Below are 21,659 nucleotides of genomic sequence, written 5' to 3'. Positions count from 1 at the left end.
ACTTGAGTAAAGCCTTTCAAAGTCCATCTACACATAAAATTATAAAACAGTTCTCCAACACGTCTGTGTATGTCTGTTTGCCTATCTGTTCAAAATAAACTCAAAATCTACTAAATGGATTTTCACGCGATCGCATAATTATGTCTATCTTTTAAGCAGCGTTCACCACACTCATGACTTCTAAAACAATAATACAATGCTGTAATTTGAAAATTATTTCGATGAATATACTATGAATCCTTTTCCTTAAAGTACGTTAGTTGCCGCAAGCATTTCATTTTATTTACATTATTATCTCCTTTAAACTGTCTAATTTAAATGAATTAGGAGCTGTGGCCAAAATAAACGATGATAATTTAATCGCGGACCTCACATCAATGACATAACTCGCTGTATGTGACTAAACTTCGGAAAGCGCCTCGCGCTATCGCTGAGATTCTTATAATATTTTCGTGTACAGCCTGGGCAAGCCGCTGTAAAGAATATTTTTATACGTTTTGTTTAAATATAATATTACTTATTTATAATAACATTTAATCATAAAAGTATAAAAAGCTCAATATTTGAGACTCATTAAGACAATAAATTGTTAATTTCAGTTATAAAGTTACATCATTATAACACAAGAAACAGTAAAAAAATATCTTAGCTTTTTTCGTTAGTATGATATAACATCTTTTTAATTACATTAATAATTTATAGTGTAAATTTAATTACGTACCTACTTCGAAGTATAATTATTTTCTTTTGAGTTTTTAAAACTCGTCTTTCTTTAATGAAGACAAGACACTTATTTTATAACGAATCTACTAATAAATGTTATGTACTTTTATTATTTACTAATTATTGCGAGTAAGAATATTCTCAACTATACCTTAGTTATACATAACCAATTTCATTAATTATTCTTACACTTTATTCGTGTTGTTGTACTACGAAGAAAGCCATTACATTTTTTTATTACACTATTCAATAGATCGTAGACTTGCTTTGTAGTTTTAATCGTGTTTTTACTTTCTTAACCGTGGCAGGTCTTACATAATGATAGTAAAGTAAGGGCGAAAACCTGACTTCACAAGAGTGCAATTTCAATATTTTTATACTTAAGTTTTAACTTATGTAAATTGTGTTTCTGAATTGGTTAAATGTTCTACAAGTTAATGGATAAGGAATATCGTAGTAAGTAGCTATATAGCTAGAGATACATCGCTTCAGCCTGTAATATCTCGCTACTGGGCATAGGCCTCTTTCCCCATGTAGGAGAAGGATCAGAGCTTAATCCACCACGCTGCTCCAATGCAGGTTGGCGGATATATTCCCTACTATTAGTAACGATCGCTATCAGGTGTACATGATAACAACCGGGGCCGACGACTTAACGTGCTCTCCGAGGCACGGTGGGGAGACCCACAAGGACTGCACAAACACCCAGGCCACGGCAAACACCTGTATGGCCAATACAAATGTTTGTCATGTGCGGAGATCGAACCCGCAACCGCCAGCGCAACAGGTACAATCCATGGCTGTAACCGTTGCGCCAACGCGGCGTCAGTAGAGATACATAACGCCACTTAAATCTATGTTCTTTTTTTAAGGAGTTATATACGAAGTAAACATTCCTTTAGAAAGAATGATTCAGGTTCGCAAGAAAAGTCACGGACATCTGCTATTTTTAAAATATTGAAAATAACCAGGCTTTAATTATCACTTTGCGACTTAAAAGAATGTAAACGTAACTACTGATGTTACTTGACATGTATTGAAAATCAACGCTTATGAAACTTCGTCTATAATATATAGTATACTAGCTGCCCGGACAGACTTCGTTCTGTCAATAGTAAATTTTTTTTTGTATTAACACCTTCCGTGGGCCTTAAGGAACATACAAAAAAATAAATTAGCCGAGCCATTCTCGAGTTATGCGCTTAACAACATTCATTTTTATTTATATAGATAGCTTCCGCCCGCAGCTTCGCCCGTGTGGATTTCGGACTTCAAAAATGGAGGAGGTTCTCAATTCGTAGGGATGTTTTTTAATATATGGTGCGTATGCAGGTGGTCCCATTGTCCAGTTAGGATCTGATGATGGGATCCTGGTGAAATCGCAGGAACTTCTTAAATATTATAGGCAAACCTATGACGATTTTGGTATTTTTATGTGTAACTTGTTTGTCTGTTTTTAAAAATACGATGATTAGGTATATCATATCATCGTCGAAACTCCCCAATAATGACTATGTTTCCCTATTACTTCGAGGCCAGTGTATCGACTTGGATAATTCTTATTATGTTTGAAAGAGTAAACATTGCAGCTGGTCCTATAGTAACCAGGTCAGGATGTGGTGATGGGAGCCTAGAGTAATTGAAATAACTCCTCGCATATTATAGACACATCCAGTGTTTTAGGTATAGATAAAGAAGTATATGTGATGACAAAGATATCTACACATTGTTGATGATGAAGCTGTAAGGTAGGCACCGGATATTTAAAAGTGAATACTTTTTACTTGAAACGTTGTGTATAAGGAATATTTCTATTGAAATATTTCCTTATACACAACGTTCATTACTTCTGACGGATTGTTAGTAAACACAAACAGATTATTTTTACATGTCACCCTTGAAAGGGCAACATATAACTGGCCGTGAGAAAAACATTGATCAGTTAAATCTATTCCTGCAACTTTTAAAGTTTGGCCTTGTGCCTTATTAATAGTAATACCAAAGGCTAATTTGATTGGAAATTGCAGTCTTTTGAATTGGAAGGGTAATTCGGAGGGAATCATCGGTATTCTGGGAATTAAAACAGTATCACCAGTACCACAGCCAGTTAAAATAGTGCATTCGATTAGAAAGTTTTTTAATTTAACTATATTGAGTCTCGTGCCATTACACAATTTTGGGGGATTTAAATTTCTAAGTAATATCACTGGTGAACCCACTTTTAATATTAACTTGTGTGGAGGAATTCCGGGAGGAACTAAAGAATTCAAAAATTCAGTTGGATAATGTACTGCCTCTGCGGTATCCAAAACTGTATCAACTGAATAGTATATCTGTGATGGTGCTTCAAACTTGGAAATAATTAAATGATTAATTTTATCAACCTGTTCATTAGTAGGTGCCAATATAGCCCTTTCCTTAAACCAACATAAAGTCTTTGTAGTTATATTAGTAATATCGGGATATACGGTCTCAACCAATTCTTCCACATTTTGAACCAAAGCACATAGGTTACTAAGATTGATTTTAACATTTCCGGATTGAAATGCACCATTACCTATTTGAAGTAAGTTATTTGAAAATTGTTTATTGTCTTCACTGGAGGACAAAATTCTCATATTTGTATTAAGTTCACATTTTGTAATATGTGGCCAAAGATAAGATCTTTTGAGTGATGCATTGACTTCGTCAGCTCTAGTCCCCCTTGCTATGACTGGCAAAATTTGACGAAAGTCTCCAGAAAACAAAACGGTGCAGCCACCCATTGGGCAATTTCTGTTGCGTAAATCGAGCATTGTCCTGTCTAATGCCTCAACTGATGCTTTATGGGACATGGAAGCTTCTTCCCAAATAATCAAGCTACAATCCTGCATTAAAATTAATGACCTGTTTTACTCTGTTTTGAGATGTTACAAACGCTAGAGACGTCGTCACTGCAAATTTTTAAAGGTAGTTTGAAAGTGGAATGTGCAGTTCGCCCGCCTTTCAAAAGTGTGGCTGCAATACCGGACGACGCCACGGCAAGAGCAATTTTTCTGTCAGACCTTACTTTTGCTAATAATAAATTAATTATAAATGTTTTACCCGTGCCCCCGGGTGCATCTAGAAAGAACATTTTCCCTTCATTACTATTAACTGATAACAATATTTGGTCGTAAACAATTTTTTGTTCTGGATTTAAGCGATGTTCATCTTGAATTGTCTGTAAGAGTTGGGTGTAATCATAGTCAGTCTCTCGTAAATCCTCGATGTTGTTCATTGCATAAAGATTTGAATTTAACGGCAAGTTAAAACCAAAATCTTTTATACTTTTACCTGATAGAGATTCGACCTCTTTATTTAATTCATTTAAAGCTTCATCAAAAATATTTTGGTCGTACTCTAAATCATCTGATGACAGTTCTTGTCGTCTGCGTTGCAGTATATCTTCGGACATACTTTCCTGATAGTTTTGCCAAAGAAGATGCGGGTCCGTGATTTGGCAGAACGATATCATAATGGCAAAAAGGCACCTAAGTGATTTTGGTGAACAGCATATGGCTGCTTCAGAGAGCGTACTCTCCCAGTGACTGTCATCTTCGAGGAGGCCCATAGCTTTGCAAGCCCCTTGGAATGTGTCGTAAGTTACACCTTCAAAAGTGCGGAGACTTCTAAACAAAGTAGGGCCTTTTATAACGTGGAGTAACAACCGCAAATGAAAACATTCTGCATTATTAGGGTGTACCACGTACACCCTTCCAAGAGCATCTGTTTTTCTCACGCCAGGGTACCCGAGAACTACCGCCCCCTGCTTTCGTCGTTGGAATTTTTTCGTATTTTGATTCCAGGTATAATAGGCAGGCACCTTGTCGTAGGTCAGAGTTTTTGCGAAGTCGTCCTCTGCACATAGTTTGAAAAACGCTGTTAAAGTAGTATCTCTTGGATTATTCACAATGTCATTTACATTATTTTCAGTGAAATACACCCGCTGTCCGTTTTCTAAATGAACAGCGAGGTGTGTGACAGTTGGTGCTCTTTCATGAATATTGAAGGACATAATCCGCCATAGTGCTTCAGAACTACAAATGTAGCGGCCAGATTGAAATTGTTCTACTTCATTTGTAGAATGTAAACTAAACGTAGCCTGGTCACTTCCTTTATTGATGTATTTAGTGACATATTTTATTGATTTCACGGAACTGCAAAGTTCTACATTAACATGCGCCTCGAAATTTTTTAATAATAGTTTATTGTAAGGCACTACCCATCTGTTATCAATTTCGTAATTACGAATAGCAGCCTTGCGTCCTCCTTCCTCTGGTGATAATCTTCTATACTTTGGATAGCCATCATCACCAGTTGAAGTTTGACTCTGATATGGTTTTGGGAATTTTTTTGAACATTTTCCCTCATGCATGCATGGCGAGTTAGGGTTTAAAGCTCCACAGGGTCCGTGAATCATGTTCCTTACCACGATGTCATACAATGTTGGGTCTTCGTCTTGGTCTGGTAATTCTGCCGTTATAACTGTGTCAATTTGGTCGGGCCTGATTTTATTTGTCAGCCACAAAAGCAAATGTATATGTGGCAGCCCACGTTTTTGCCACTCCACCGTATACATGTGACAGCGTGTCGGACCAAATACGTTTACCTTATTTATTAAGTGTAATAGTTTTTGTACTTTTAAATGAAACACACGATTTAAAATGTCATATCGGTCTTGAGGTGTTGCGGTGGAATGCAGATTATCTTTTATTTCTTTCCAATTAGGATTACAGGTCATAGTAATGAAGAGGTCAGGTTTCCCGTAATTCCTGACATAGGTCATGGCATCTTGAGTTTTTTCGTGTAAGTATCTTGGTCCGCCAGTAAAAGATGACGGTAATATTACCAGCTGCCCAATATTGTTTGTCGTGTGTTCATTAGAATGTAAAGCATCCTGTAAGTGTATATAATTTTCTGCGCGTAATTGTGTTTGGTTATTTCGTATAAAAGCTAAACGTTCTGATTCTAGTTTAGCATACTGATCTACAACATATTGATTCAGTAACATTCCGTACCTTAGTAAAACATTATAATGATTATGGCGTTCCATTAAACGATAGCAATAATAATTCATACATGAAACTTTCTTCTGTACTCTGTCTCCTGTAGAAGGATTAACTTGGGGAATATCAATTGTGTATCCGTCTTCACCTCGACAAAACATCAATGGATATTGAAGACTGTCATATGAACGATGTAGTTCGGAAATTTTGTGGAGATTTTCGTCGCGGCTTCGAAGAACGATATCCCTTTTGTCAAATTGTTGTCCAGCAATGACAACTGCTACTTCACTGGTAGAAGGAGCATTATACCGTCCACGGTGTTCACCGTCAGGTACCCTGCTGGCATGAATTACTACATTGTAATCTGGGACATCGAGAGAGATACTTTCCATTGCAGTTTTAAAAGATTGTACGTATCTATTATGCAAATGCAACATGTTTTGCAATGACCTGACTATAGAGTTATCAAGTGGTGTTCTTGAATTACTATTACTAATATTACATCGAGTCGTTGCTTGAACTTCAGGATCGGAAATAAAATATATCTGCAAAAACTTATGGTCGTCAGGAACTTGTGGAAGAAGACTACCTGCAAGGTGGTAAACCTGGCCCTGGACTTTAAATGTTGGCATGAAGCCGTTTTCAACTACTCGTTGACTTTTGAATGAAGTCATCTGGAACGCATTATTATACCGCCGAATATGACGCATAAATTCTGTATGCTTTGGATGACTTTCATCAAGTAGAGAATTTAAAGGTTCAGGTGGAGCACCTATTTCATCTAATTTTACCTTACCATTTGAACAACATAAACCTTTTGACTCATCTTTCCATCTCAGTGCCGAACAGTATTGACAAACAATGGAAGGAGAACCTATACAAACGATACGATAATTTTGATAATCAATTGTTGTACTGTAATTCATTGCCGAGTACTCTTTATTGGACCATCTATTATTATTTTGTGTTCCATTAGTTGGCATATTATTCCTAAAATTTATGTGCCGAATACGATCGTTTTGTAGTCGGAGTTGTCTTCTCTCAGATGTTTCAGTTTCCATTAAAGCATTGTGTCTATCACGATCTAAAGATAAACGTAGGTTACGTTCAGCAGAGGATTCGCGTAGCCTCTGAGAAACATGTCTTTCGCGATCCAACGACAAACGTAAATCACGTTCCGCCGAGGATTCGCGCAGTCTTTGCGAAACATACCTTTCACGGTCCAACGACAAACGTACGTTACGTTCAGCAGAGGATTCGCGCAGTCTTTGTGAAACATGTCTTTCACGGTCCAACGACAAATGTACGTTACGTTCAGCAGAGGATTCACGCAGTCTTTGTGAAACATGTCTTTCACGATCTAACGACAAACGTACATCACGTTCCGCCGAGGATTCGCGCAGTCTTTGCGAAACATACCTTTCACGATCCAACGACAAACGTACGTTACGTTCAGCAGAGGATTCGCGCAGTCTTTGTAAAACATGTCTTTCACGGTCCAACGACAAACGTACGTTACGTTCAGCAGAGGATTCACGCAGTTTTTGTGAAACATGTCTTTCACGATCCAACGACAAACGTAAATCACATTCTGCCGAGGATTCACGCAGTATTTGCGAAACATACCTTTCACGGTCCAACGACAAACGTACGTTACGTTCAGCAGAGGATTCGCGCAGTCTTTGTGAAACATGTCTTTCACGATCCAACGACAAACGTGCGTTACGTTCCGCAGAAGACTCTCACAGTCTTTGCGAAATATGTCTTTCACGGTCCAATGATAAACGCAGTTCTCTCTCTTCATTATTTTCACTATTCCGATTCAAACGAAGTCTTTTAGCAGCAGACGTACTGCGTCCTATATTTGGCCTTCTTCTCGGCATGATTATCTACCTAAGTTTAATAAGAAATTGAATAAAGAGGTACTTAATAGAAACAGTTTAATGAATCTAAATAATATTTATTTACAACAACTTCCCTACAACACCCAAGTAACAAAAAAGTAATATACATGAACTTAAATAGACTCACGAAAATTATTTACAAAAATCTATTTATAACAACTAAGTACGGAAAAGTAAAGTACTTGGTTATTTAAAAAGTAACGAAAGAACCAAACGAAAAGAAGAAAGTAAACTGAAAGGTTTCTTACACCACCTACTAAGTATGAAAATAATTAATTAAGGAATATACATGAACTTAAATAGACTCACGAAAATTATTTACAAAAATCTATTTATAGCAACCAAGTACGGAAAAGTAAGGTACTTGGTTATTTAAAAAGTAACGAAATAACCAAACGAAAAGAAGAAAGTAAACTGAAAGGTTTCTTACACCACCTACTAAGTATGAAAATAATTAATTAAAACTAACAATAGCATAATAATAGGAACCAATAGCAAGATTTAATGCCGAACAGCAATACCCGTAGTAAGCCGATGACAGTCGATATACGCAATGCGTTCAGTTGCTACCTATTAATAAAACGACCGTGTGCATTCAAACAACAGACTGACTATATTAGTTAAATGTCATATTTCATACAGTAGATGAACATAGATGTCGCTACTTGTAGCATATATGAACAAATTACATTTTGATATTATTGCATAATATTAATACCCCCACTATATCAAAATGTTATACAGTAAATGCAACAACACACTAAATTAATTATATTTATTTTGCACTCCCATCAGTTTCAAAAACTTATAATGTTTTACACAGATTAAAGATTTTGTTAGAACATCTGCAGCCATATCAGCTGTTGGTAGGTACTCTACTTTAACAATGTTATTGTTAATACACTCTCTTCCAAAATGATATCTAATATCTACATGTTTGGATTTACAATGAAAAACTGTGTTATATAATAATTTATGGGCACTTTGGTTGTCATTAAATATAAGAATAGAATCAGAGTTACCAGTTATTTCTTTATACAAATTTCTTAAGTAAACAGCCTCCTTACAACTTTCAGAAATACCAATGTATTCTGCTTCTGTGCTAGACAGAGCTATATTATGTTGCTTTTTACTACTCCATGAAATTACCCCTCCTGATAGATTAAAACAAAATCCGGTATATGATTTTCTATCTAAAGTATCACTGCCCCAATCTGCATCTACATAACCAATTATATTTTTATTACCTGTACCACAATATCTAATGCAATAATCTTTAGTTTTCTTTAAATATCTCAATATCCGCTTAGCATGAGCCCAATGCTCTCTACTATAGCAATTGTTAAACTGACTTAGGTATCCTACTGAGAATGCAATATCCGGACGTGTAAGTATAGCAAGGTACATTAAACAACCAATTAATTGCTGGTATGGTAAACTCTTATCACAATTACTATGTTTAGCCAATTTAAGTCCACTTTCCATAGGAGTATCTACAGTTTTACAATTTTCTAAATTAAATTTTAACAATAACTGTTCTATGTAATGACTTTGATCTAATGTTAACACTTTAATTTTCTTATCATAGCACACTGACATACCAAGACATTGTTTTATTTGGCCTAAATCTTTAATATTAAATTGAGACTCTAATACACACTTTAATTTATCAGTTTCTTTAGAACAATTTGAAAAAATGAAAAAATCATCGACATATAATGCAATTATAGTCATATTTTAATCTTCATTCTTTACATACAAACAAGGTTCATACTTAGATTTTACATAACCATTTTTTGTTAAACAAATATCTACTTTATTATACCACATTCTAGATGACTGTTTTAATCCATAAATAGCTTTCTTTAACTTTAAAACTTTATTAGTAACTGATCCATCAAAACCTTCAGGTATTTGCATGTAAATATTTTCATCAAGTTCGCCATTTAAAAATGCAGTTACCACATCAAAATGTCTAATATCAAGTCCTAGTTTTACTGACAAAGCAAAAAGTAATCTTAAAGAACTATGTCGCACCACTGGTGAAAATGTCTCAGTATAGTCTATACCCGGTTGTTGGGAGAAGCCCTTTGCCACTAATCTCGCACGATAACGCACTTTATTATCAGGTTCTATTTTCTTTTTGAGTACCCACTTACACTGCACAATTGTACCACTACTAGGAATATCTACCACATCCCAAGCATCATTGTGTTCGAAGCACTTCAGTTCATCTTTGACAGCTTGCAACCACTGGTTTCTCTCAGGCCCCTTCAACGCTTGCTTCAATGTAAGATCAGCTCCGCAAACCATATCATTCTCCGAGTAGCAAATTCCACCAAAACCATACCTATCTGGAGCGTGACGTTCTCTTGTAGGTCTGACTTGATGATAATCATCATCTATAGTTTCTACAGAATCCTCATACTCACTCGGCATATAGTCTGAAATAGAATCATCTTCTGATACTTCTTTTAAAGTTGAATCTGTGTCACCCCCCACTGAATCTTGTAGATTCGAGCTTTCCTGTGACATGCCATCATTCACAGATTCCTGATCCTTGCCTTCACATGCAACCTCCGTCACCATTGGTTCTTTTTCCATTACAATCACATCTCTGCTAGTGGTTATAATTTTTTTTATAGGATCATACACTCTGTAGCCCTTGATGTTCTCGGGAAATCCAACTAGTATACATTCAGTGGATTTCTTATCCCATTTTGATCTCTTCTCTTTATTGACATGGACCATGACTGGTGAACCAAAGATCCTCAGATTGCTAATATCTGGTTTAACACCTGTCCATAACTCATATGGCGTTTTACCATCTAAAACAGATGAAACTGTCCGATTATGCAAATATACGGCTGTGTTACAGGCTTCAGCCCAAAACTTTTTATCCATCATGGCATCATATAACATACATTTTGCCTTCTCTACGATGGTTCTATTCATTCTTTCGCATAACCCGTTCTGTTGTGGTGTATATGGATTCGTTTTTTGATGAACTATGCCATATTTTTTTAAGAATATATCAAAATCTGAATTACAAAACTCCTTTCCATTATCACTTCTGAAGAATTTCACTTTTCTGTTAGTTTGATTCTCTGCCATCGCCTTAAACTCTATAAAATATTTCAAAGCTTCATTTTTATGTTTCAAAAAATAAATAAAGGTCATTCGACTGAAGTCGTCAACAAACAAAAGAAAGTAGGACGAGCCTCCTAGTGATTTCTCCTCCATGGGTCCACAAATATCACTGTGCACCACATTTAACAGTTCTGTGCTTCTCGTACCAACATTTGTGAAAGGTAGCCGACATTGCTTGCCCTCACAACATGTCTTGCATGATGATTTGCTTATCTCAATTTTATCAACAAAATCCATTCCTGTTACAGCATTCTTCGTTTTAATCAAGCTATCACTATTCACGTGACCTAATCTGCGATGCCAGATGTGACCTGAGGTAGTAGCCGCAGCTATCAACCTCTCTTGTGTGTTCAATCTATAGACTCCATTCAACAATGTAGCAGTAGCAACTAAATCTCCATCTCTGTTGTGTATAAGACAGCCATCTTTATTGAAATACACTCTATTTCCTTTTTCTATCAATTTACTTACGGAAATGAGATTAGTTGTCAATTGAGGTACACAAAACACATCTTCGATGTTAATATCGAATTCATTGTCATTCACTGTAGTTATTATCTTAACATCGCCAGCACACGTAACTGAAACAGTTTCTTGATTTGCTACTATGATATCTTCTTGAACTTTACGGTATCGGCTCGATATCCAATCTGTGTTAGCGGTTAAGTGGACGCTAGCACCGGAATCAATATACCAGTCCCTTTTATTAAAACTTCCGCTTAGAAATACAGCTGAAAATGCGTTGGTTTGTTTACAGTCTTCGTTTTTATTCTTTAAATTCGAGTTATTTGGACATTGAGTTCGGTAGTGTCCGATTTGTTTACAACGATAGCATTTAACGTTGACAGTTTTCACGTTAACATTACTTGTCTTTGACAAATTCGAGGTGGAGGCGCCATCTTTATTTAATGTTGTCGATGCCTGTTTCCTTTTGTGATGCCATTTTCTAGACACAGTAAATGCACTATCTTCACTACTGTTTCCGTTTCCTGTCTCCATATCTAGAAGTTTGCTTTTAATGACATCCGTTGTAACTTGAATACCTGAATGCTCTATCGCCATGATCATGGGAGAGAACTTCTCTGGTAATCCAGCTAGCAATAACGAACCAATCCATTCGTCATTAATTGCGAATCCCGTTCCACAAAGTTTCTGACCTGTCTCAATTATTTGTGTGACATACGAGGTCATGGAACTGCAATTATCCAGACGGATAGAAATTAAATTTCTCAGGAGACTTATTCTTCTCGTGAAACCAGAATCATCAAAAAGAGATTTTAATTTTTCCCACAGCTCTTTAGTAGTCTTGACTGTCTTAATGTGCACGTACAACGACGCGTCTATCGTTAAAATTAGTTTCGCCTTTGTCTTGGCGTCATCCGCGTCTGATGCAATAATTACCGCACCACCGGCGTCCAACTCTGGTTTGATGCACTTCATCATTCCTTCAAGTATAAGGAAATTTTCGGCTGCAAACACCCATTCGTCGTAATTTTCCCTTCCTCGTAACTTAGGCACATTTACGATATAATTAGCCGCCATTACGGTGATACGCAATAGCAACCTGCTAACTGTTCGCAAACGAATTTAATGTCTAATACGCGGAAAATAGCCTGACTAACTGCGAAAAACACTAACGTGTCGAGCTGCAACTTTTTAACACAAGTTACTTCGCGAAAAACTAGTCTTAAAGCCAATATTCTGGGCCCATAACCTATTAATAAAACGACCGTGTGCATTCAAACAACAGACTGACTATATTAGTTAAATGTCATATTTCATACAGTAGATGAACATAGATGTCGCTACTTGTAGCATATATGAACAAATTACATTTTGATATTATTGCATAATATTAATACTACCAAAGTCTGTTTACTATGGCGGATCGCGCGCTACATCGCCCGGTTTATATAGCTTGAGCAGGCGGTCGAGCGATGCGGGGCAGAGGGGATGGACTCGCCGTAGGCATCTCAATGCTCGCCAAGCATTAAAAATGTTTCGCTACTAATTACTTCTAACAACGATATCTCAAAAACTATTCATCTGATTAATTTAGTGTAAAGAGCAATTTTAATCTGCATTAAATGACTAAGCTAACTAACATATTCATTTGGATAAGGATTAATACCGAACTAAAGAAAATAGCTTTGAAAATAACGTAATGTTTTTAATTAAAAATGTTAACATAAAAGTGGTTATTGTAAGTCAACCGTAAGAGATAGAGATATGCTATCGCGGACTTTTTTTGTAGCATTTTTATAGATTTTGAATTCTCTAGTACATTACTTAACTGTATCTTTGCTAGTTTACGCGGCGTTCGCGTGGAAAGTTCCCATTTGGCGAGATTTTTTGCGACCTCTTCAACATTTGTCGCCGTATTTCAGCTAATTTACATAAAAGCATAATAAATTATATACCTAAACCTTCCTCAAGAATTACTCTTTCTATTGTTGAAAACCGTATAAAAATCCGTTCAGTAGTTTTCGAGTTTATCGCGTTCAGACAGACAGGAGGACAGACAGGAGGACAGACAGGAGGACAGAAAGACGCGGCCGGGGGACTTATTTTTATAATAAGTATAGATATAATATGGACGAAGAATATAATATGTAGATTTACTCGTGATTACAATGCACAATTTAGATCAAAGGTTATAAAAACAACTGACAAAAATTTGATTGTCATTTTTATCACAATTATAACAGGGGTATTTAAAATCATAACAGGGTTAGCCGTCCCCATAAATATGTCATGTATGACAAGGGCGCGAATTATAGTACCCATATCAAGATGTCTGCCCCTGAATAGGGACATTAGACAAAATTATGCTCCGTAATGATCATTTAATTTAGATATGACACAATGATCTCGTTTCGGAGTAATTATTTTAGGGTAATACAAATTTATGGTCAAGATAAGTTTAGTGGCTTGACATTTGAGTGTAATAACGTTTAATTTTACGCTGTTTTATTTATAGGGAATTTCATTGTGAAAATGGTTATTATATTTAGGTAGATTATTACGTGATGATAAAAACTTAAGTGACTTTCTACTGTTCCTTTGTAATGTTTGCATTTGACGCATTTAATTATTGTAGTGTTATTATATTCTCCTTGATCTTCTACTGTTACCGGTTCACTTGACTCACACCACTTCTCACTCTGTTATGGTACATTATTTGGCTGAGACGACAGATATCTATGGATACAGCAGTGGCGTAGCGTGGTTTTCGGCCGCCCGGGGCGGAAAAAAATTTGCCGCCCCCTTATTTAGGTATTTCAATTTAAAGTATACTAAAACTTACTTAGCTGAGTGGCTACGACATATAAAATTTAGCCAACCCCTTTCATCCCGTGGGTATCGTAAGAGGCGACTAAGGGATAGAAAAGTTCCAATAATAATAATAATACTAATAATGATGAAGCTTTATTTAATTCCATACAAAATTCATCAATCCTTATCTCAATTTGCCCAAATCAAAATTTCGATCAATTACAAAAACAATACAAAATAATTAATACTACTTATTAGATTTTATTAGATTAGTGATCATTATTAAGACATACTATTTCATGCAAAATAAATAAATTAATCTAATATGTAAAATTCTCGTGTCGCGGTGTTTGTAGTTAATCTCCTCCGAAACGGCTTGACCGATTTTCATGAAATTTTTTGTGCATATTGGGTAGGTCTGAGAATCGAACAACATCTGTTTTTCATCCCCCTAAATGTTAAGGGTAGTCCATTTTTTTTTAATTTTTAGATAAATTATTTTTTTTTATTTTTTTTTTTTATGATACAACATTAAAAAATATATACAACCCTAAATTTTCAACCTTCTACGATCAACCCCTATATTTTATTTGTTAATTAAAGATTTAATTTATTTGGCAAGATTTTTTTTTTGTCATGACTTAGAATAAAAAAAATCATATTTCTCTTAATTTTCAACCTTTCTACGACCAAGCCCTATTTTTCCATCGCAATTTTTATTTTATTTTAATAATTTTCTTTAATTATGATTTTTTTTCTCAATTCAATTTGATCTCCTGCCTTCGCCGGTCGATTACTATCAATCGATCAGTTATCCCCGCTAGATGTCTACATTACGTTGTCACCTCTCATCCAGCAAACATCACGGAGTAGGGATGAGAATAAAGCCGGTCTTCTGTCTTACTCACTATACAGTTTTCGGGCATTTTTTATGGTTTTATTTGTGTATCGATCGTAGCAGTGACTTTTATACGTATTATTTTAATTTTTCTGTGCACTAAATAAAGCATACTTTCATTGTCTACGACGCTTTCGATTATAAGTAAATCCCCGCACACTTATATTATAGTAGATAGTTTATTGGCAAAACAACGTTTGCTGGGTCAGCTAGTTAATAATATGAAATAGCAAAGTTCCAATACCACCGTGGAACTAGTGAAGCCGACCGATGGCGGTATAGCCATCCTACAGCTGGCTTTTTAAATACACAGCCGAAGACGGGCAGCAGCGTCTTCGGTGCGACAAAGCTAGCCCTGCGGTCACCAACCCTCCTGCCCAGCGTGGGCAAAAAGCCCCATGAGTTCGCGGCAGAAATTTAGGCCCTCAGTTCCCGGCAGCCCCACTATTCCCGGCTACAGCAGCGGCCGCGGTAACGGTGGGGTGAAGGGTGCTGAGAATCACCGGGTTACGGGAGACTGACGCTCAAAACTACACGTACCCTTTGAAGAGAGGGTGAGGACACGATGATCTTGGACTTCGGGCACTTGTTCTACTTCCGTGAAGGTGATGGGTTTTCTCAACGTGGCGTCGATTTTCTGGTCCACAAGACTCTCACTAACAACGTTGTGGAAGTCAGCAATGTGTCGACCCAGGTAGCGTACCTTGTACTTAAACTCACTGACAGGTACTCCGGTAAAAGTGATACAGGTGTATACGCCGACCTCAGCACTCTCTGACAATGAAGTCGAAGCCTTGTATTACGATATTTCTAGGGCCATGCATGGGACTACTTCGGCCTTCTACAACGTTGTTATGGGAGACTTCAACGCTAAAGTGGGAATACAAGACCGCGACGAATCGAGGATCGGACCACACGGGTAGGGGCACAGGAATCGCAGGAGGCAGATGCTCGTCAACTACTACGAGTCAGAGGGGCTCTTCTTGATGAATTCAATTTTTTGAGAAGAAGCCTCAAAGGCGGTGTACCTACATGGCAAAGCTCCAACACTATGATGAGGAACGAGATAGATTCATCATAGCGGATAAAAGGCATATATTCAGAGATGTCTCCTTGGTTAATTGGTTTAACACTGGCAGTAACCACCGGCTATTGCGGAGCACTTTAAATATATACCTCCGAAAAGAGCGGGCCCGCTTAGTGAAATCTACTCTCCGACGTACGCTGCCCCAATTACTATTTGGCTCCGAGCAGTTTCAATGGGAACTTCAAAACCGATTCGATTCGCTGGAAACTACTGGCAACGTGGAAGAGATGACCGACAACGTGGTGAAGACGGTGTGTACACTAGGTCGTAGGCACTTTCCGCCGACGAAGTCAACAAAGCAGTCCAACTCTCTTCCGAAGCCTTGGATCTAATGTGGCGGAGGCGCGAGTTGCTCACTGCTCAAGCAGCTTCGCCAGAACAGAGGGCTCTTTCCAAGAAGATACGAAAACTTGTACGCCAAGACCTCCACTGCTCAAATACGAGAGAGATTGCTACTCTTATTGAGCAGAATAGGGATGACGTAGTTACGACTGAGCTACTTAAAGCCACAGGGCGACCTGCCCTAAAAGTCTTGGCGAGACTCTTTCACGCCGTCACCCACCGAGGTACCACGCCAGAGGTGTGGTCCAGTAGTGTGTTTGGTGCTGTTCTTTAAGAGAGGTGACAAGTCTCTGTCAAAGAATTACACATCGATCTCACTTCTGAGCCATATCTATAAGCTGTTTTCGAGTGTTGTTACGAATCGTTTCGCCAGAAGACTCGACGAATTCCAACTACCGGAGCAGCGGGGTTTCGAAATAACTGCAGCACTGTAGACCATATCCATACTGTTCGGTAGATTATACAAAAGACAGAAGAATATAATCAGCCGCTGTGTATGGCATTTGTGGACTACGAAAAAGTCTTCGACTATTGCTTCTCAAAATGGAAAAACAAAAAATACTGTTTATCCAAATGTTTTGGATTAAGTTTTAAAATAGCCTAGCAATTAATATATATTTTTTTTTGTATTAATAAGTGAATTTGATGTAATTTTTTTTTATTATTTCACTTTATACGTAGCGAAGCACGTACCGAGCCGCTAGTATTTACTAATTGTTTTTATTATTTAAGTGTTGTTCAATTTTGCCGCCCCCTAAAAAGTGCCGCCCGGGGCGGGCCGCCCCCCCCGCCCCCACTACGCTACGCCACTGGGATACAGATATAATAATATGTACTCAGTGAGATTAATTTTGCGTTGTTTATTTTTGTTATTGTTCGTGTATTTAATTTCAAAACACTAAAGTTTAATGCAATTGATTATTTGACATCAGGTTTAGGTTTTAAAACCTAACTTTGTTACGATTCCAGTCTTTTTTTTTTTACTTCGAATAGCTTCAACTCACAACAAAACTCACAAAGTTCTTGTCCAAAGTAAACCGAACTCCAACAATATTTCACAATCAAAGTTGAAAAAGTTTTTTTTTATAAGTGAAACTTTTTCAAAAGCAATTAATACACTCGAAAATTAAAAGTAAGATTAATTGGAGTTTCGGAAAGACTAACTGTTGTGGAACTTTGAATTAATTTTGATTTATACGATTGAATAATCGGTTAATGGATATTAGCTCTCCGTTATACCCCAGCCATTGACCAAAAAAAAAACTAAATTAAAACCGCAAATTCCACTTTAAGAAATTTTGTTACCAATATCATTCATTTAAATATTGGTGGTACAGAAATTACTTGCGGTAGAGCCACGTCGTGACGTCCTGACGTATCGAATTTTTTTATCACACGTACATTAAAGATAATATAATGAATAGTCATTCATCGTTTCACATTATTTTATGCAAGGTAAGCTCTACCGAGAACTGAATGTCTTATTTTCTATTACTATCAGCCTTTTGCTGCCTTTAACCCAGCTTTTCCTTTTTTGCTTTTATGGTTCTATCAATTTTCATCAGATTAACATAATGTTCAGATAACTTTTTAACCAGTTTATTTAAAACAGCTGTTGCTGTTTACTATTAATATTTTAGTCTTCTGGATCTATGCTAAAAATGGGCGTTCCACAGGGGTCGATTCTGGATCCATTTATTTTTTTAATATATATAAATGATCTGCCATTTTATGTTAAATATATTTGTGATATAGTGCTATTTGCAGATGACACTTCTCTAATATTTAAAGTTGATAGAAAAAAAGTAAATTATGATGACGTGAACGCTTCTTTGTCGCGAATTCAAGATTGGTTTAAAATAAACAACTTGGTTTTGAACGCCAAAAAAACCAAGTGCGTTGTGTTTTCGTTACCTAATGTTAAGCATCCAAATTATAATTTTATAATAAATAACAAGAGGCTTATTGTCAATGATTTCAGTTTACTTTCTACAGTTTTCTTAGGGATACATTTGGACTCAAAACTTTAGTGGAATTCCCATTTTTCATCCTTGAATGGTAGACTCAGCTCCGCGGCATTCGCAGTTAGAAAAGTACGACAACTGAACGACGTTGCAACTGCACGCTTAATATATTTAAGCTATTTCCATAGTGTTATGTCTTACAGCCTGTTACTCGCAGTATATTTATAACAATATTATGTATATCCACCAAAATATTCATTGTTTTGAAATAAATAGTAATAATCGCATTGTAAACACGAGAAGGAATAACAAAATTGTAACTCCAAGTTTCTGACTGCGCAAAGTAAACGTTTCCTTTCTGGGTCATGGTATTCGCGTGTATAATAAAATACCACAAACGATTTTGGAATTGTCTCAACTTAAATTTAACGTTTTTATTTAAAAAAATTAATATATATAGCTTATTACTCGGTGCAAGATTACATAGTTGATAAAGATGTGTGGACTTAGTGACGCTGTTTTTCATGCAACATGTTTCTAATTTTGTACTAAAACACAATTTATATATTATTTTCAAAAGAGTAACTGCGGAGTTTCTTGCCGATTCTTCTCTGCAGAATGTACATTCCGAATCGGTGATAGCTTCACTTTTACAAAAATAGTAATTTGTTTTTAAAGTTTTAATTTGTAAAATGACGATTCGAAAGTGCTCTTGGATATGGAGTGCTATTTGAATAAAGCTATTTTTGATTTTGATTTTGACTTACATTTAAACTGTTCGCAGTGTCTCATCATTTCAAGCTAGATGGAAAAGGATAAACCGTTAGAAAATCTGGATTATTCTGATGACATTACGAGACCTGTATATTGAACTTTTATATAATCTTGCACGTCTCACTCTAGTGCAAAAAAATAAGCTTCAACCTCTCTTTTTATGGAAGAAAAAGTATTTGTCCAATTGTTATACTAAGTACAGTAAGAAATACAGTAAAGAATGTATAGAAAATTATTAACAAAATTTACGAAATGTTTTAATAATAGTTGCATTTACTAATAATACTTATCCTTTGTTACATTGTGTATTATTAAGAGATATAAATACACATACGTACAAAGTGAATAAAATTTTACTGGAACGATATTTAAATTAAACTACAAACGGAAATTCATATATTGTTTAATTATCAATATTTATTGTCTGTTTATTTATTCTATTAGTAATTAAAACGTAACGTAAATAGCAAATTCACTAACAGGATATTAATTTGATTTCATATATTTACATATATAATTTACTGAATCGCGAGTATTTCATCTGTATAAAATTAATTATATTAAATTAATAATTGATTATCTCTCAATATTTTTATAGGATTATATAGAAGTAACCAATAAATAGACATACAATAGAATATACAATACTACAATAGAATACACCAACCCTATTTGACGAAGCTAACTTTTACCTATCACAACTGAACCGATATCTTTGTCTAGACGTGTATATTCGACAATTGTATAAATAATAATAATTGTGTTAGTTCTAAAACAGAACAAAGCTCCTTCAATTTATATCAACAAGTATAGTGCAACACACATTATTAAGAATAACTCAAAAACTACTCATCATATCTCGCTCAACTTTAGATGGGATCACATGACAAATTATGAGGTTCACACGATAAAAAATAGTCGATTTGAGAACCTACATCTTTTTTGGTTTCGGTCTAAAATCTTTTTTTACTTAATAAATAAATAAAAAAATATTTCAACATCTATATACGATCTTCTGTTTCTAAGTGAGGCAAATTAATGCCTATATTTTAAGTAAAAACCGGCTGATATCGATAAATATATTTGAGAATGTAAATAATACACGTGCACTATCCAGAATTGGGAACCCGGAATTGGGAATCGTATATGCAATCCCAGGAACAGAGAGCAGAGTCACTGCAAACTATGCTAACAGGCTAGTCAAACACTGATTGAAAGATCAAATTAAATTATATACGCACAAAATGTAACTAAAATCTATATGGAAATCCTAAAGGACTGTATATTCACTTCAGTAGATAGAATGCACACATACGAGTAGAAACGCCTTCACTAAATAAGATAGTTTCAAGTTATACATTCGGTGCCCGTAACTTAGTTCGAAATTGTATGCGTTTAATACTGTAATATCTTCAGTAAACGCTTAAACTTCACCTGTATGCAAAACGTAAATTGGAATTCGATATAACGTGAATGAATGTCTCAGAGAGATTCCTATTTTCGATTGACTAAATAGATTCCTTGTATCATTACGTATTAATTCTATATAGCAATTTTTAAAATATTTCTCTTATATAATTTATAAAGCTATATTAGCATTTTTGAATAAAATATCAATTTAATGTTTTATACAATTATTCTTTAATTATAATAAAAACTACTTGATTAAATGTTGAAATGACATGTAATTAATATGTAAGTTATATGATACGGTTCTCTTGATTATAAAAGATGATCAGCATCAATCGAACCAACACATTGTTATAAGATGGGATGAAAAGAAGTAAGAGGAATGTAAGGGGTTGTTAGCCTCTGGATCTCACATCGTACTAAAAGATTTGTAAAGGAAAATGTAGCTTCTGGAAGTTAGCACGTAGTGAAGCATTAAGAAATGTAATAATAATTCTAATCTCTAGTCAAGTACTAAACTATTTATTATTTTACACTAAAAATGTTTGAAGATTTAATTATAGTTAATAAGATTTTATTACAATTATTATTGTTTATAATATATATGTATTTGTGTATGTGTGTATATTTTGTATTCTTCCTGTTTTCTTTAATTTTAATTATGTACACCGTTTCCGCTTTTTTCACATTATTTCCTTTACGCTGGTTGTCTGAAAGAGATCTCTGTTTAGCGATAGGACCGTCTGTTGTACATTTCTTTTTATGTATTGTGATATAAATTGTAAACTTTTTGTACATTAAAGAGTAAATTATTATTATAATTATTAGATAGAATATTGCAAGCACGATGCCAACCATATTTCAGAACCTCTCCCAGAGATCTAGCTCACATCATCACAGGAACACATCACTGTTTGAAAGCTGAAAGGTTGGTTCTTTGTAAGGTTGAGGTACTTCCTGAGTGGAGCTGCTCCAAATATTGAACAAGATATTTTTATAGATATTCAAAGTTTTCTGGTAAACAAAGTGTTTATCTGTTACGTCCGACCTGGAGTATATTGAAAACGAGTGGAAGCGTGATCTCAGGTACGAACGGGACGAACA

At 35.6% G+C, this 21,659-nt stretch overlaps 2 protein-coding genes across 2 annotated transcripts; both read right to left on the bottom strand.

The window, feature by feature from the left end:
- Window positions 1–2,534: 2,534 nt before the first annotated feature.
- On the bottom strand, window positions 2,535–3,596 carry LOC123657201 (ATP-dependent DNA helicase PIF6-like). The gene is made up of 2 exons (XM_045592780.1): window positions 3,359–3,596; window positions 2,535–3,280 (listed from the first exon to the last, which is right to left on the bottom strand). The coding sequence occupies exons 1-2, from the start codon at window positions 3,594–3,596 to the stop codon at window positions 2,535–2,537; spliced, it is 984 nt and encodes a 327-aa protein (XP_045448736.1).
- A 5-nt stretch (window positions 3,597–3,601) lies between these two features.
- On the bottom strand, window positions 3,602–6,891 carry LOC123657200. The gene is made up of 3 exons (XM_045592779.1): window positions 6,856–6,891; window positions 5,401–6,424; window positions 3,602–5,217 (listed from the first exon to the last, which is right to left on the bottom strand). Exons 1-3 carry the CDS (start codon window positions 6,889–6,891, stop codon window positions 3,602–3,604), a joined length of 2,676 nt encoding a protein of 891 aa, XP_045448735.1.
- Window positions 6,892–21,659: the final 14,768 nt, after the last annotated feature.

The sequence above is a fragment of the Melitaea cinxia genome, chromosome 10 (genome assembly GCF_905220565.1).
Source record: "Melitaea cinxia chromosome 10, ilMelCinx1.1, whole genome shotgun sequence".
NCBI lineage: Eukaryota > Metazoa > Arthropoda > Insecta > Lepidoptera > Nymphalidae > Melitaea > Melitaea cinxia.
This window is presented reverse-complemented; position numbering and strand designations above follow the sequence as displayed.

Bases quoted from the DNA above. Each gene is read 5' to 3' on its own strand.
- LOC123657201 (XM_045592780.1), bottom strand. From the start codon at position 3,596: ATGCAGGATTGTAGCTTGATTATTTGGGAAGAAGCTTCCATGTCCCAT. The intron at 3,281-3,358 runs GTGAACTTAATA...TACTTCAAATAG, and splicing joins TTGGCCACATATTACAAAAT to GTAATGGTGCATTTCAATCC.
- LOC123657200 (XM_045592779.1), bottom strand. From the start codon at position 6,891: ATGTTTCTCAGAGGCTACGCGAATCCTCTGCTGAAC. The intron at 6,425-6,855 runs GTAACCTACGTT...AATGCGTTCCAG, and splicing joins ACGCGAATCCTCTGCTGAAC to ATGACTTCATTCAAAAGTCA. The intron at 5,218-5,400 runs GTGTGTTTCATT...TTATAACGGCAG, and splicing joins CCGATATGACATTTTAAATC to AATTACCAGACCAAGACGAA.